Source organism: Pseudophryne corroboree, chromosome 11, assembly GCF_028390025.1.
Source record: "Pseudophryne corroboree isolate aPseCor3 chromosome 11, aPseCor3.hap2, whole genome shotgun sequence".
Classification (NCBI taxonomy): Eukaryota; Metazoa; Chordata; class Amphibia; order Anura; family Myobatrachidae; genus Pseudophryne; species Pseudophryne corroboree.
Genome location: NC_086454.1, coordinates 82,932,642 through 82,947,863, shown reverse-complemented (window position 1 = coordinate 82,947,863; position 15,222 = coordinate 82,932,642). Strand labels below are relative to the sequence as shown.

At 45.3% G+C, this 15,222-nt stretch overlaps 1 protein-coding gene across 2 annotated transcripts in view; it reads right to left on the bottom strand.

Moving 5' to 3' along the window:
- QSER1 (glutamine and serine rich 1) overlaps window positions 1–15,222 on the bottom strand; it is a 174,808-nt gene that overhangs the window by 12,983 nt on the left and 146,603 nt on the right. For both annotated transcript variants that reach the window (XM_063944477.1, XM_063944478.1), the window contains exons 5-11: window positions 14,775–15,031; window positions 13,105–13,221; window positions 11,375–11,508; window positions 10,475–10,689; window positions 8,344–8,484; window positions 8,108–8,205; window positions 4,954–5,106 (exon numbers count right to left, since the gene is read on the bottom strand). In XM_063944477.1, coding sequence (XP_063800547.1) covers window positions 4,954–5,106; window positions 8,108–8,205; window positions 8,344–8,484; window positions 10,475–10,689; window positions 11,375–11,508; window positions 13,105–13,221; window positions 14,775–15,031 — 1,115 coding nt within the window. The remainder of the gene's footprint in view (window positions 1–4,953; window positions 5,107–8,107; window positions 8,206–8,343; window positions 8,485–10,474; window positions 10,690–11,374; window positions 11,509–13,104; window positions 13,222–14,774; window positions 15,032–15,222) is intronic.

Sequence of the window (15,222 nt, the reverse complement as noted above, 5' to 3'; positions counted from 1 at the left end):
CTGGTAGCCGCAGGTACCACAATAGGTTGGTTCATGTGAAATGCAGAAACCACCTTAGGTAGAAATTGAGGACGAGTCCTCAATTCCGCCCTGTCAGAATGAAAAATTAAGTAAGGGCTTTTATATGATAAAGCCGCCAATTCTGACACACGCCTGGCTGAAGCCAAGGCTAACAGCATCGACACCTTCCATGTGAGATATTTTAAGTCCACAGTGGAAAGTGGTTCAAACCAATGTGACTTTAGAAAACTCAACACAACATTGAGATCCCAAGGTGCCACTGGAGGCACAAAAGGAGGCTGTATGTGCAGCACCCCTTTTACAAAAGTCTGAACTTCAGGTACTGAAGCCAGTTCTTTCTGGAAGAAAATCGACAGGGCCGAAATTTGAACCTTAATGGACCCCAATTTTAGGCCCATAGACAGTCCTGTTTGCAGGAAATGAAGGAAACGACCCAGTTGAAATTCCTCTGTAGGGGCCTTCTTGGCCTCACACCACGCAACATATTTACGCCAAATGCGGTGATAATGTTTTGCGGTTACGTCCTTCCTGGCTTTGACCAGAGTAGGGATGACTTCTTCTGGAATGCCTTTTTCCCTCAGGATCCGGCGTTCAACCGCCATGCCGTCAAACGCAGCCGCGGTAAGTCTTGGAACAGACAAGGCCCCTGCAGTAGCAGGTCCTTTCTTAGAGGTAGAGGCCACGGTTCGTCCGTGAGCATCTCTTGAAGTTCCGGGTACCAAGTCCTTCTTGGCCAATCCGGAACCACGAGTATAGTTCTTACTCCTCTCCTTCTTATGATTCTCAGTACTTTTGGTATGAGAGGCAGAGGAGGGAACACATACACTGACTGGTACACCCACGGCGTTACCAGAGCGTCCACTGCTATTGCCTGAGGGTCCCTTGACCTGGCGCAATATCTGTCCAGTTTTTTGTTTAGACGTGACGCCATCATGTCCACCTTTGGTTTTTCCCAACGGTTTACAATCAGGTGGAAGACTTCTGGGTGAAGTCCCCACTCTCCCGGGTGAAGGTCGTGTCTGCTGAGGAAGTCTGCTTCCCAGTTGTCCACTCCCGGAATGAACACTGCTGACAGTGCTATCACATGATTTTCCGCCCAGCGAAGAATCCTTGCAGCTTCTGCCATTGCCCTCCTGCTTCTCGTGCCGCCCTGTCTGTTTACGTGGGCGACTGACGTGATGTTGTCCGATTGGATCAACACCGCCTGACCCTGAAGCAGAGGTTTTGCTTGACTTAGGGCATTGTAACTGGCCCTTAGTTCCAGAATGTTTATATGAAGAGATGTTTCCATGCTTGACCACAAGCCCTGGAAATTCCTTCCCTGTGTGACTGCTCCCCAGCCTCTCAGGCTGGCATCCGTGGTTACCAGGATCCAATCCTGAATGCCAAATCTGCGGCCCTCTAGTAGATGAGCACTCTGCAGCCACCACAGGAGAGACACCCTTGTCCTTGGCGACAGGGTTATCCGCTGATGCATCTGCAGATGCGATCCGGACCATTTGTCCAGTAGATCCCACTGAAACGTTCTTGCATGGAATCTTCCGAATGGAATCGCTTCGTAAGAAGCCACCATTTTTCCCAGGACCCTCGTGCACTGATGCACTGAGACCTGTCCTGGTTTTAGGAGGTTCCTGACTAGCTCGGATAACTCCCTGGCCTTCTCCTCCGGGAGAAACACCTTCTTCTGGACTGTGTCCAAAATCATTCCTAGGAACAGTAGACGTGTCGTTGGAATCAGCTGCGATTTTGGAATATTTAGAATCCACCCGTGCTGACGTAACACTACCTGAGATAGTGCTACTCCGACTTCTAACTGTTCCCTGGATCTTGCCCTTATCAGGAGATCGTCCAAGTAAGGGATAATTAAAATGCCTTTTCTTCGTAGAAGAATCATCATTTCGGCCATTACCTTGGTAAAGACCCGAGGTGCCGTGGACAATCCAAACGGCAGCGTCTGAAACTGATAATGACAGTTTTGTACTACAAACCTGAGGTACCCTTGGTGAGAAGGGTATATTGGGACGTGGAGATAAGCATCTTTGATGTCCAGAGACACCATATAGTCCCCTTCTTCCAGGTTCGCTATCACTGCTCTGAGTGACTCCATCTTGAATTTGAACCTTTTTATGTAAGTGTTCAAGGATTTCAGATTTAAAATTGGTCTCACCGAGCCGTCCGGCTTCGGTACCACAAACAGCGTGGAATAATACCCCTTTCCCTGTTGCAGGAGGGGTACCTTGATTATCACCTGCTGGGAATACAGCTTGTGAATGGCTTCCAAAACTGCCTCCCTGTCGGAGGGAGACTTTGGTAAAGCAGACTTCAGGAACCGATGAGGGGGAAACGTCTCGAATTCCAGTTTGTACCCCTGCGATACTACCTGTAGAATCCAGGGATCCACTTGCGAGTGAGCCCACTGCGCGTTGAAATTCTTGAGACGGGCCCCCACCATATCTGAGTCTGCTTGTAAAGCCCCAGCGTCATGCTGAAGACTTGGCAGAAGCAGGGGAGGGCTTCTGCTCCTGGGAAGCGGCTGCATGGTGCAGTCTTTTTCCTCTTCCTCTGCCCCGGGGCAGAAAGGAGTGGCCTTTTGCTCGCTTGTACTTATGGGAACGAAAGGACTGAGTTTGAAAAGACGGTGTCTTTTTCTGCTGATGTGGAGTGACCTGGGGTAAAAAGGTGGATTTTCCAGCCGTTGCCGTGGCCACCAGGTCCGATAGACCAGCCCCAAATAACTCCTCCCCTTTATACGGCAATACTTCCATGTGCCGTTTGGAATCCGCATCCCCTGACCACTGTCGCGTCCATAACGCTCTTCTGGCAGAGATGGACATAGCACTTACTCTTGATGCCAGGGTGCAAATATCCCTCTGTGCATCACGCATATATAGTAATGCATCCTTTAAATGTTCTATAGTTAACAAAATATTGTCCCTATCCAGGGTATCAATATTCTCGGTCAGGGAATCCGACCATGCGACTCCAGCACTGCACATCCAGGCTGAGGCGATTGCTGGTCGCAGTATAACACCAGTATGTGTGTATATACTTTTTAGGATATTTTCCAGCCTTCTATCAGCTGGTTCTTTGAGGGTAGCCGTATCAGGAGACGGTAACGCTACTTGTTTTGATAAACGTGTGAGCGCCTTATCTACCCTAGGGGGTGTTTCCCAACGCGCCCTAACCTCTGGCGGGAAAGGATATAATGCTAATAATTTTTTAGAAATTAGCTGTTTTTTATCGGGGGAAACCCACGCTTTTTCACACACCTCATTTATTTCCTCTGACTCAGGAAAAAATATTGGTAGTTTTTTCTCACCCCACATAATACCCTTCTTTGTGGTACTTGTAGTGTCAGAAAGGTTCAATGCCTCTTTCATTGCCGTGATCATGTAACGTGTGGCCCTACTGGACATTACGTTTGTCTCGTCACCGTCGACACTAGACTCAGTATCTGTGTCAGGGTCTGTGTTGACCCACTGAGGTAACGGGCGTTTTAGCGCCCCTGACAGTGTTTGAGACGCCTGGACAGGCACTAATTGATTTGCCGGCTGTCTCATGTCGTCAACAGTTTTTTGTAAATTGCTGACATTATCACTTAATTGTTTAAATACAATCATCCAGTCAGGTGTCGACTCCCTAGGGGGTGACATCACCAACACAGGCAACTGCTCCGCCTCCACATCATTTTCCTCCTCATACATGTCGACACACGCGTACCGACACACAGCACACACACCGGGAATGCTCTGATAGAGGACAGGACCCCACTTAGCCCTTTGGAGAGACAGAGGGAGAGTCTGCCAGCACACACCCAGCGCTATATATATATATATATAGGGATAACCTTATATAAGTGTTACTCCCTTATAGCTGCTGTTAATATATTTATTTGCTGCCAAACGTGCCCCCCCTTCTCTTTTTTACCCTGATTCTGAAGCAGGACTGCAGGGGAGAGTCAGGGAGCCGTCCTTCCAGCGGAGCTGTGAGGGAAAATGGCGCTTGTGTGCTAAGGAGATAGGCTCCGCCCCTTCACGACGTCCTTATCTCCCGCTTTTTTGTGTAAAATGGCAGGGGATTAAAATACATCCATATAGCCCAGGAGCTATATGTGATGTATTCTGTTTTGCCACCTAAGGTATTCTGTTATATTGCGTCTCAGGGCGCTCCCCCCCCAGCGCCCTGCACCCTCAGTGACCGGAGTGTGAAGTGTGCTGAGAGCAATGGCGCACAGCTGCGGTGCTGTGCGCTACCTTAGTCTGAAGACAGGATGTCTTCTGCCGCCGATTTCACCGGACCTCTTCGTCTCTTCTGGCTCTGTAAGGGGGACGGCGGCGCGGCTCCGGTGACCCATCCAGGCTGAACCTGTGATCGTCCCTCTGGAGCTAGTGTCCAGTAGCCTAAGAAACCCGATCCACTCTGCACTCAGGTGAGTCCGTTTCTTCTCCCCTTAGTCCCACGATGCAGTGAGCCTGTTGCCAGCAGGACTCACTGAAAATAAAAAAACCTAACTAAACTTTTATTCTAAGCAGCTCAGGAGAGCCACCTAGATTGCACCCTTCTCGGCCGGGCACAAAAATCTAACTGAGGCTTGGAGGAGGGTCATAGGGGGAGGAGCCAGTGCACACCACCTGATCCTTAAGCTTTTATTTTGTGCCCTGTCTCCTGCGAAGCCGCTATTCCCCATGGTCCTTACGGAGTCCCAGCATCCACTAGGACGTCAGAGAAAAGTGCCATACTACATGAGAAGGTAGGACGCCACCTCCAGTGACATGTCGGACACCTGTGGCTCACGCAGCACAGAACTTAGCCAAAAGGCTGAAAAACAATAATACTAAATTATCCTACATTGTATATTAAGGCGGCGGTGTAATCTCGGTAAATATATTGCGTAACTGCACGCTTCTACTCTGAGGTCACAGCGGGACGTACCTGTGTCTGCTTTGCTGCGGTCTTCGTGGGCCGCATGGTTTTCTTGTTGTACCATTTGCCATGTACTTTTATTTTACACACAGCAGCTCCTCCCGATTTGCCCTTTGCATCGCGATTAATCGTGGTTATATCTGGGTAGTTTTCCAAGGCGTTCTACAGACCCCAAACCAGAAAGATTAGTCAGCAGCAATGTACATCATACTTTCCTATCGTCAGACTATCACATTACACACACAAATCAGAGACCTAAGTCACACAGTGGGATAACTGCAGTTTCACTTACAAACTGGCAATAGAGAAACGGAAACATGCATTTTATTTTACCAAGGCTCCTGAAATATTTATTTCCGGCTCGACACAAGGTTACTAAAGGTTATGATATGTGACATGGATAGTCAAGGATGGATAAAGTCCAAAAACACGAAAAAAAAAAACACCACGTGTTGACCATATGTGCATCGACCATTGACCTGTTGACCATTTGCCCATGTTGACCTCTTCCAGTGTCAACTTTTCGCTTATATCGACCAAATGGTGTTGACCTAGACACTGTAGATCTATAGTCCGGATCCCGTCACAGGGATAAACTTTAAGGGATTGGCGTTAATTTGTTTTTCCAAATATTTTGCATAACAGTTCCGTCTCTATACCAACTAGAATTGTTACCACGCTTGAGGGAGGGTTGGATAACATCTATAGAAGGGACACCCAGGGCCGTCTTTTCGTATGGGCTCTTGCCCAAGGGCCCCAGGAGTAAAAGGACCCTAGACTGATAGCTGAGGGTCCCCTCTGTCCAGGGGTACCAGATTTTTGAAAATCGGCCCTGGGGAACCGGAGATATCAGACTTCAAAGCAGTGGTCCCCATCCAAGCCTGTTAATTGTTCTTCCCAGCCAGATATCTCGGGTTCTGTCTGACTTAGAGTTTTTCTGAGGGTATAGTCCAAAAGCTGGGACTCTCCCCTTTCGGTGGACACTGGCAGCTTGTCTGCACTATGCACAGAACCAGAGATATCAGCCTTCAAGCAGCTGGTCCCTGCTCCAGCTCCGCACGCTTAATATGCAGTTTTATATTTTTGTTGGTGGATTGCTCTGGCTCCTGAACTCTGATCCCCAAGTCCCCAGTACCTCCTGAAAGGTGGGACTCTCTAATTTTTTTTGATCCCATTAAAGCTAAGAAATCTATTTCCAGGAACTGGAGATATCTGCAGTAAAGCAAGCTGCCCTGACCCCCAGAAAATGATGAATATTAAGCCCACTCCACTATCCACCCCTCCCCTGTGTATTAAATACCCCCTATCACCCTGTAAGTCATGTACTAGGGCCCCTTCATTCAGCCCAATGTCCCCTTCTACAGTTTAGTGTTCTCCTTCCTGTCCCATTTGTGCAGTAAAGGAGTAATTAGCAGAAATTATTTCTTCAGGTCCTACATGCTGAGCGAAAGATAGAACACCCCCTACCCCCAGCGGGACATCAAAGCTGCCGCTGATAACAGCCCCCACCCCTACCGCTGATGGGTTGGTAGGGGCCCCAGTGCACTGCTGTGCCCAGGGGCCTACACTGCTGTTAAGACGGCTCTGGGGACACCAGTGGTGGCAACAGGGGCTGGAATCATGACCATACTTTATCTTATGGTGGCCCCTGAGGAGACCCTCTGGTGCAGACTGAAAGAACACCTGATATCCCTCCTTACTGGGTTAGAGATGAGCCGATTTGTGACTATATAGGACTTTCATTTATCAGGGAGCATTTCGGGCTGATAACCACACACATCAGGGTTATACCCGGTTTAACACTGCACTAATATAATTTTGCTGATATAATGGTCACATGGAGAACAGACATTGACTGGTCCCAAACATACCATGTAGCAGCTGCTTCATATACTTTGGACATGTAACCTGCAGTGGTATCTAAGGAGAAATGCAGACCACAAGCTCATCTAACCACTGTACACATGGGGGTAATTCAGAGTTGATCGCAACAGCAAATGTGTCAGCAGTTGGGTAAAACCATGTGCAATGCAGTTGGGGCAGATATAACGTGCAGAGAGAGTTAGATTTGGGATGGGTTATTTTGTTTCTGTGCAGGGTAAATACTGGCTGCTTTATTTTTACACTGCAATTTAGATTTCAGTTTGAACACACCCCACCCAAATCTACCTCTCTCTGCACATGTTATATCTGCCCCCCCTGCAGTGCACATGGTTTTGACCAACTGCTAACAAATTTGCTGCTGCGATCAGGTCTGAATTAGGCCCATGATGCTGTAACATTCCAGTTGTTATTCATTTGGGGAAGTTGCAGACACCAGTGAAAATAGTGGCTGCAGCAGAAGAACAGCCCCCATATAGCAGATGGAGCTAATACGCAGCTACTGCCTCTTGTATTCTATCATTTACATCTCTGCCCCAAAAATGACAGCATGCTGTAACATGTGTTCTTGCCACATGTACAAACGACGTGCAATGCTGGATATGGGCTTCAACTCCTGTGTGAACCACGCTCCAGCGGCATGCTGGGAACGTCATGCTAAGGTTGCTTACACTAGGCACAGTACCAGTGGCGGATCCCGGCTGCACACTAATCTTGTTGTGTCTGGAGGCTTAGAAGAATGCTAAACGGTTACGCAGATCCCTCTGCCTGCAGTGTGCTACCCAGTATCTGTGGACAGGTGGATGCAGTGGACCAGAAGGTTAGTGAGGGGTTCTGGTGTGTACTTCATCACAGAGTATCAATTACCCCTATTTGATTTCCAGTATGAGATACGTTCAATAGACCCAAACACAGGGACTCAATCAATGAGAGATAAAACTCATATGATAAATGGTGCTCCAGCCAATCAGCTCCTGTTATGTGTTTGAAAAATGACAGGATCTGATTGGCTGCAGCACCATTTATCATACGCAATGAGTTTGATCACTTGTTGATAAATGGACCCCCCAGATTGAAGTTAGCATACCACGGATGTTGAGAAGTGCTACGTGAACAGAACCTAAGGGCAGAACAACCACCTTCAAATTTAGATCAGTAGGTCCAGGAGATGAAGCACCAGCAGATACGCAGTTGTAGCATTGATGGGCTACACTGTAGTGTATTTAATCACATGCAATGCTATACAAAGCCCTGGTGTCCAATACTAAAACTATTTTTATACCTTTAATGGCTGATCCAATTGGAGCTTGGTGAGCAGTCGTCTCCTGTTCTCATTTAGCATGCCTTCAATCTTCCTCATATGCGGCAGAAGAACATCATCTGAAAAGACAGAATTCCGGCAGGGTCAGTGGTGGCTTCTGCAAGGAAGAACCTCAGCAGAGGAGCTCGGAGGTGTCGTGCTGCTTATGGATGTGATGGAGCAGCACAATAAGGGGGTGACCGTACAAACAAGCTTACCGTTGTCTTTCTCCAGGTTCTGCATCATGTCAGCATCCAGTGCAACGCCAACCAGCAGCTCGATGTAGCCCTTGTAGGTCTCCTTCATGGCTCGTGTGTTTAAAAAGCGAGTTACAATTGGAGGTGGCGGGGGCTCAAACTCTGGATAAGATATAGCAAAATGCAAATCACAAAAGGAATATAGTTTAACACATAGGGCATAAAAATATACTTTCCCAACCTATAAACATTATTAAGTGCCATAAGAACACATGCTCTAAAGGTTCCTCAAATTAACATGTGCATGTATGCTGCAAAGTGACAAAAAAAAAGTAAACTGAAATATTAAAGTCTACTGAACGTTTCATTAGAAATAATACCACCCCCCATCTCTCCTGTGACAGCTGAGAGATCTCCTTGCAGTTACAAGAACCCACCAGAAACTCTGCAGTGCACTGCTCTGCTCGCCTCTAACCTACAGATGTGTCCTCGTACACCTTTGCTGCAGTCGCAACAAACAGCCCCTCTTGGCACGCAAAATCACATGAGACTCTTCTAGCGCCTGGCGTCTTTTTTGCCGAAAATGCATCTTATTTGCAACGCAATGGGACTAGGACGCACAAGGAGACTGTATTGATCGATGTGATATATGACACTTGTATGTGTGTGTGTGACGGAGTCTCTGAATCTGTACACAAAGTGCTACAGTGTAGCAGCCGCAGCTTTTTCCAAATATAGGTTCTGTTCTGCTCCGTATACACTGGGTTACATACAATATACAAGTGCTATACTGTATATCAAATTAAATCAGCAGTCTCCTTGTGATTCCTAGTCACATTGCGTTGCCACTGAAGCGTACTTTCGGTGGGAAATAAAAAAATAAAATAAAAATAAATGTGCCCGACGTTGGAAGAGTTGCACGGAACCTGGCAGCTCACTCCCACCAGGCATTTTGCGCTGCATGGCGTATTGAGGCTGGATGTAAGAGGACGCATCTGTACAGGCTGAAGGAGAAGCAGACAGTTCACAAGGAGACACCAAGCTTCTTCAGTATTTCTGCCCCAGACGAAGAAGCATTGCAGGAAAGGAGTGGTATATAAATATCTGATATTACATTGACAATAATATACACATTTACAATTAATACTAAGTCAAAACTTTGAATGCAGCTGAAAAGGTCAGGCTACGATGTCCCTTACATTATAAATCAGATCTATTTATAAACAGAATAGTGAACGTCCTCAGCTGATGAGCAGAGGAAATGCAGCATGGCTGGCGTAGTGGTTAGTATTACTGCCTCACAGTCCTGAGCTCTTGAGTTTGATTCCAAAGGTAAAGAGCTTATATGTCCCCTCTGTGTTTGCATGGGTTTCCTCTTTGTACTTTAATTTCATACCACAATCAAAAATACTGGTAGGTTAACTGGATTCTGTCCAAAAAAATTTATTCTAGTGAATATATGTATAAGGGTGTGTATGGAATAGAAAATACAGGGGGGAGATTCATCACAGCTTGGAAAGACAAAGTACCAACCAAATCAGCTAAATCTCTCCAAACTTAGATAAATATCCCCCATAGATTCTAAGGGGGCAATTCAATTGTTTTTAGGGTTCGCAGAGCAATTCAATTGTTGCTTTGATCGAGTTCCCATTACTTCTGACGTGCCACAAAAATTGCGGGATTAGCCACGCAAATAGTCTGGACCTGACTTAAGTCAGCACTACAACACGTTTGAGCATCCAAACAGGACGCTTGGACATTATTCGTCGTCACCTCGCGAATTGCCAGCGCCCGCTGAACTCCACCAATGCTGAAAAAGTTGAATTGCTGCTGGCGAGACGCATCTAGTAGCGGACGCCTAAGCAACAACTGAATCACTCTATAAGCTCAAATTGGCAAGGACTGATGGGAATAACAAAATGTTTCTGTAAAGTGCTGTGGATAATGTGTGCGCTACATAAATAAACTTCAGAAATGAAAAATAAATCTATACATAAGTTAGTATTCTAAGAAATAAAATAATAGAAAACAATTTTGCCATTTTTGTCAATGTTAAACACACTGTAGGCGCTATACATGCCAGCCTTAGGAAAAGACACTGAAACTGGCCTGGCGCATAAAGGTACCAGGTATGAAGAGGTTACAGGCCCACCTTCCTCGTCGCTCTGCATGTCCGGCGAGGAGTCTGACTGAGAAGATGAGAACTCCTCCTTCCACTGCTTCCTCTTCTTTGGTGGAGGTTCCGCTTTTGCCTTCGGCTGTTTGGCTTTTGGTTTTGCAGAGGCCACTTTTGGTGGAGCGTTTTTCGGCGGCGGAGTTTCGGAGGCGGCTTTGTTACTCGCATTGACCTTTGTGTGAGTGGTCCGACTGAAATAAAACAATGGAAAAATAAAAAAAAAAGTCAACACTAAAGGCTGATTCAGACCAAAAAATAAATAAAAAAAACCTAACTAGGCCAAGGCTCCAATTTATGTTCTTAAAATATTGTTAGACGTAATGAACAAGTAATCCTCTTAGTTCATGCAGCAAATGCTTGCTGGACCCGTCATCCCCCACTGCTTGATGCTTTACATCAGAGGTTCTCAAACTCGGTCCTCAGGACCCCACACAGTGCGTGTTTTGCAGGTAACCCAGCAGGTGCACAGGTGTATTAATTACTCACTGACACATTTTAAAAGGTCCACAGGTGGAGCTAATTATTTCACTTGCGATTCTGTGAGGAGACCTGCAAAACATGCACTGTGTGGGCCCCAGAGGACCGAATTTGAGAACCTCTGCTTTACATAGATGCAGAGAGCGGGTAGATAAAACACTGACTGCTGAGCAGGGTGTCTAAACGTAGAGGAGGGGAAATAATGTTATACTGTGCCAACAGAGATAAAAACATTTTCTAACAAACATAAAAACACTGTACGGGAGGAGGTAGCCCTGCAAACGGAAACCCTTTTTCTAGCCATCCTTGTTTATATTGGAGCCCACGCTCTTCCCCAGAGGAACTCCTTTCCTGAAACAGCGTCTGCCATCGTGACAAGTGAGGAGGCAGGGCAGGTACCTGGGAACTGGAACAACCTTGCTCTTGGGTTTTCGGGAGCAAACCCTCACGTACTCCTTTTTGTTAGCGTTCTCGACAAACTTCACGTACACGCGCTTATACTTCGTTTTGGCATCTCCGAAGTAGCCAAGATACTGTTCAAAAGAGGAAACCATAAAAGTGGCAGAGGGAAATTGATTTGAATTATAAATAAGCTCATATACTTCATCTGAAAATATCTTTTGACAAACATTCAGCAAAACATATGGACAAACTTCTAATTCCTCTAAAAACACATTTTACGTTTAGTAAACAGTGGAAGCTGCCATTGTGCTGCTCTGGCAAAGTTAACCAAAAAAATTGAATAATGGAAGACTGCCCCCTGGTGATTACGCACTCACACAGCACGTTATTCAAGTAGCAAGGATGAAACAAAATAGAACTTGGACACAGAGGGGTCAACCCTATTAGCCACGATAATCTCGACGAAAGTCATCGCAGCAGCAGCCAGAGTTTCCTGCGGCCCAAGTGCTCGCTGCCCCATAGGGCTCCAAAGCAATTTGTGCGAGATCGGGTGCTGTTGCCGGTGTTTAAACGCCGCGGCAATAGCATATCGCACCTTTCACAGCTAATGGGATTGAACTCATACAGCTGGGCCAGGCTTAGCTAACACTGATTGAGTACTGCCTAGTTCTAGCCACCGATTCCTACTAATCTGACGGGATGACTTGTTTTGCAAACCCAAACAGCGCTCTTTAATACCTTTTCCACTAGCTCAAAAAACACAGTTAAATGCACGGGGGCGCGCATTTACCCGTGTTTTTTGCAAGTGGAAAAGGGTCCCCCCGTAAAAACCCGGATCAAGTGACCCGTGAATCCTACCCGGGTAAATACCTGGGTAGGACATGGGAATGATCCGGGTAAGGTTGTAATGTAAAAGGAAGCCGTGTCGATGCGTCATGGCTCCCGTTTACACTGTATGGAAGGGCGGCGCAGGGAGATTATGTGATCGCCCAGCGCCGCCCCTGCCGCGTCACTAGCAGCGTCACCAACCCGGCAATATGCCGGGTTGGTGAGCGCAATGGGAAAGGGGGCTGAGCATGGGCCGCAGCCGGGTAGCACCCGTGTCAGGCTCCCGGCTGCGATCCGTGCTCGTAGGTGGAAAAGGGGTATAAGATTACACCAGAAAACCCACTACACTTTCATACTAACATTTTTAATATTTTATTTTTGCAATCAGCATCTGCCCCACTACAATAATCACACGTGACTAGGAATAAATTTAGTTCAGTGGCTCCCAATCTCTCTCGTTATGGCACTTGTTGAAACAAATGGCCCATTATACATTGTTCTGTGACACTCCTATCATAAAATGTTGTAATAAATAAATCTAGACTCATGATTAAATGTGATTATGTTTGAAAACCAAAGTAAATTACAACCAATTTGTTTTAACAAGTAAAATATAGTCCATGAAAAATCCTAAGTGCATCTATAAATTATTTTAAACTCTGTCACTACGATTTGTACATTTTCGTTACACATGTGGCTTGATGCAGAGACACAGGGTGAGAATTACTGATCAAGTCTAAAAACCAGAATCATTGCCAGTTGAATCCTCCAGGATTGGTACCAGACAAGGCCGGGGGACATCTGTCCATCTTGGATAGTTAAATCATAAATAGACACTTGACCCTGCAACAGTTGGAGGGACACAGTGTATCTACCACGGTTCTAGATGGAGAACTTACACTGTTTGTGGCTGCAAATGATCTCTGTCCTTCCCGTATTTCAGGAATAAATTTCTGAAGCAAGGCCTTCTGCACTTTCCATATAGCTGGGGGTTCCTTGCCAGTATGCAATGCTTCCTAAATAAAACCAAATAAAGGCAATGGTAAAAAGTACTGTATTAAGGTTACAAAATTATTTTGAATAACAAACCTGCCCATAACTTGATCAACCTCTAGAACTAATCTAAAGCAAGAATAATCTAAACAGAACCTGCTCAGACAGTACTTACACGTATAATCTATCCGATCTTAATGTAAGTATACACAAAACAACACTACAGAATTGGTTGTCCCTTTTTGCCAAATACGCAGCTTAGTCAAGAGACTGTGCGGATTAATTTGCTATGCGACACGTGAGTATCTGTGTGCGACTGAGTCTGTGTATGAACAGAACTTGGCAAGGAAAAAAAGCAGCATCTGCTGCAACGTAGCACTTTGGATACAGATTCAGAGACGCAGTCACACACAGATAGGTGTGCCAGTGTCCCCTAGTGGCTGACAGAAGAAAACAACCAGTTTAAAAATAAAAATAAAAAGCACTTTTTTTTTGTTTTAAACCGTTTCTTGTTGTTTAAAATAGGTTTTATTGCATTGATGTTTTAATGAAAAAATATTGAATCCTGCTTATATTAATAGTGTGCAACATTGCTATGTATTAGAAATCTTGATAACCATGTTAACACTTTCTAACAATCCATAGTTATTAGGCTTTGATAGGATTTATATTACATCTTTAAAAAAAAAAAAAAAAAAACTTTTTTACTGCTTATAATTCCTATTGCATCTGAATATATCAGAGATAGATGAAACTGAAAATAAGAACAAGATAATACTAAGCATTAGTCCTACTTATTACTTATAATTAAATAAATCTGAATAGTAACACAAACTTGAAAATGCAAAAGCACTTTTCAGAGGAAAACACACACACCAAAAAAAAAGGAGGAGTTAAGCATTAGCACTGGGCATCCAACTGGCATTAAACATTTTAAATAAAGTTTTTCTTGTATAATAGGCTTTTTTTTAATTTATAAAGAAGTCACAGCGCTGTGTCTGTAGTCACAGCATAATAAAAACCATAGTGTTTAAAAAAATAATAAAAAAAAAAACACCCAAATTTGCAGTCTCACTGGGCCTGGCAGGCTAAGCTAGCCGCTTGGCGCAACTGCATCAAAGAGGTATAAGGACACATCTGTAGGAGTCAAATGAGGGCATGATCAGATCAATGAACTAAAACTTGTCAAAGGGTAGCCAGCTACAAGGGTATCATTTGTGTAATAAAGGTTTACTCTACACAGATCACTTCCAGTGTGATAGCACAAAGCAGTGGTGGTTCTCAACCAAAGTCCTCAAGTACCCCCCAACAGGTCATGTTTTCAGGATTTCAGGCTGTGAAACCATATGGGAATATCACTGACCCAGTAAAATAGATCAACTCACCTGTGCATGATTAAAGAATTCCAGAAAACATGACTTGTTGGGGGGCACTTGAGGACTGGATTTCAGAAGAACCAGTGGCACAAATCATATACAACCAGTGTCACCTATATTTAGATAGAAATACTGGCACTTAGAGTGTATATACGGATTAGATGATGGGTTTAATGTTAAATACAGGAATACAAACTTACTTTTAGCATTTCTATGTCTTCAATCTTCACCACAAACTCATCACGCTCCCGGTAAATTCCCTCCCCCCCACTTTCCAGGTTTTCATCGTCCGTGAAACCTTCAATTGCGATGCAATCTTGCGACTTGGCGAGCGGCTCGGCTGGGGTGGGCTCACTCTGTGGGGTCTTCTGTGCATCCCCTTTCAACTTATCCTGAGTGTTCCTTGGGGAAGATACAGGAGGAGAGTCCTGCTTTCCTGAAGCTGCTGTCTTGTCGCCTTCTCCGAAAAAATAAGAAGGTGATTAGTCAAATGAACACTCTGTATTTGACATGTTTCCACTTGCAGAACCACAATCCCTTCTTGGTTGATATTTACCATGTGTTAATATTTTCTTGCCTCTGTTCCCAGGGAGGTTTAACCTCACAGCTCACCCGTGATTTACGGGCACCAATGACAAGTGAGAGGTT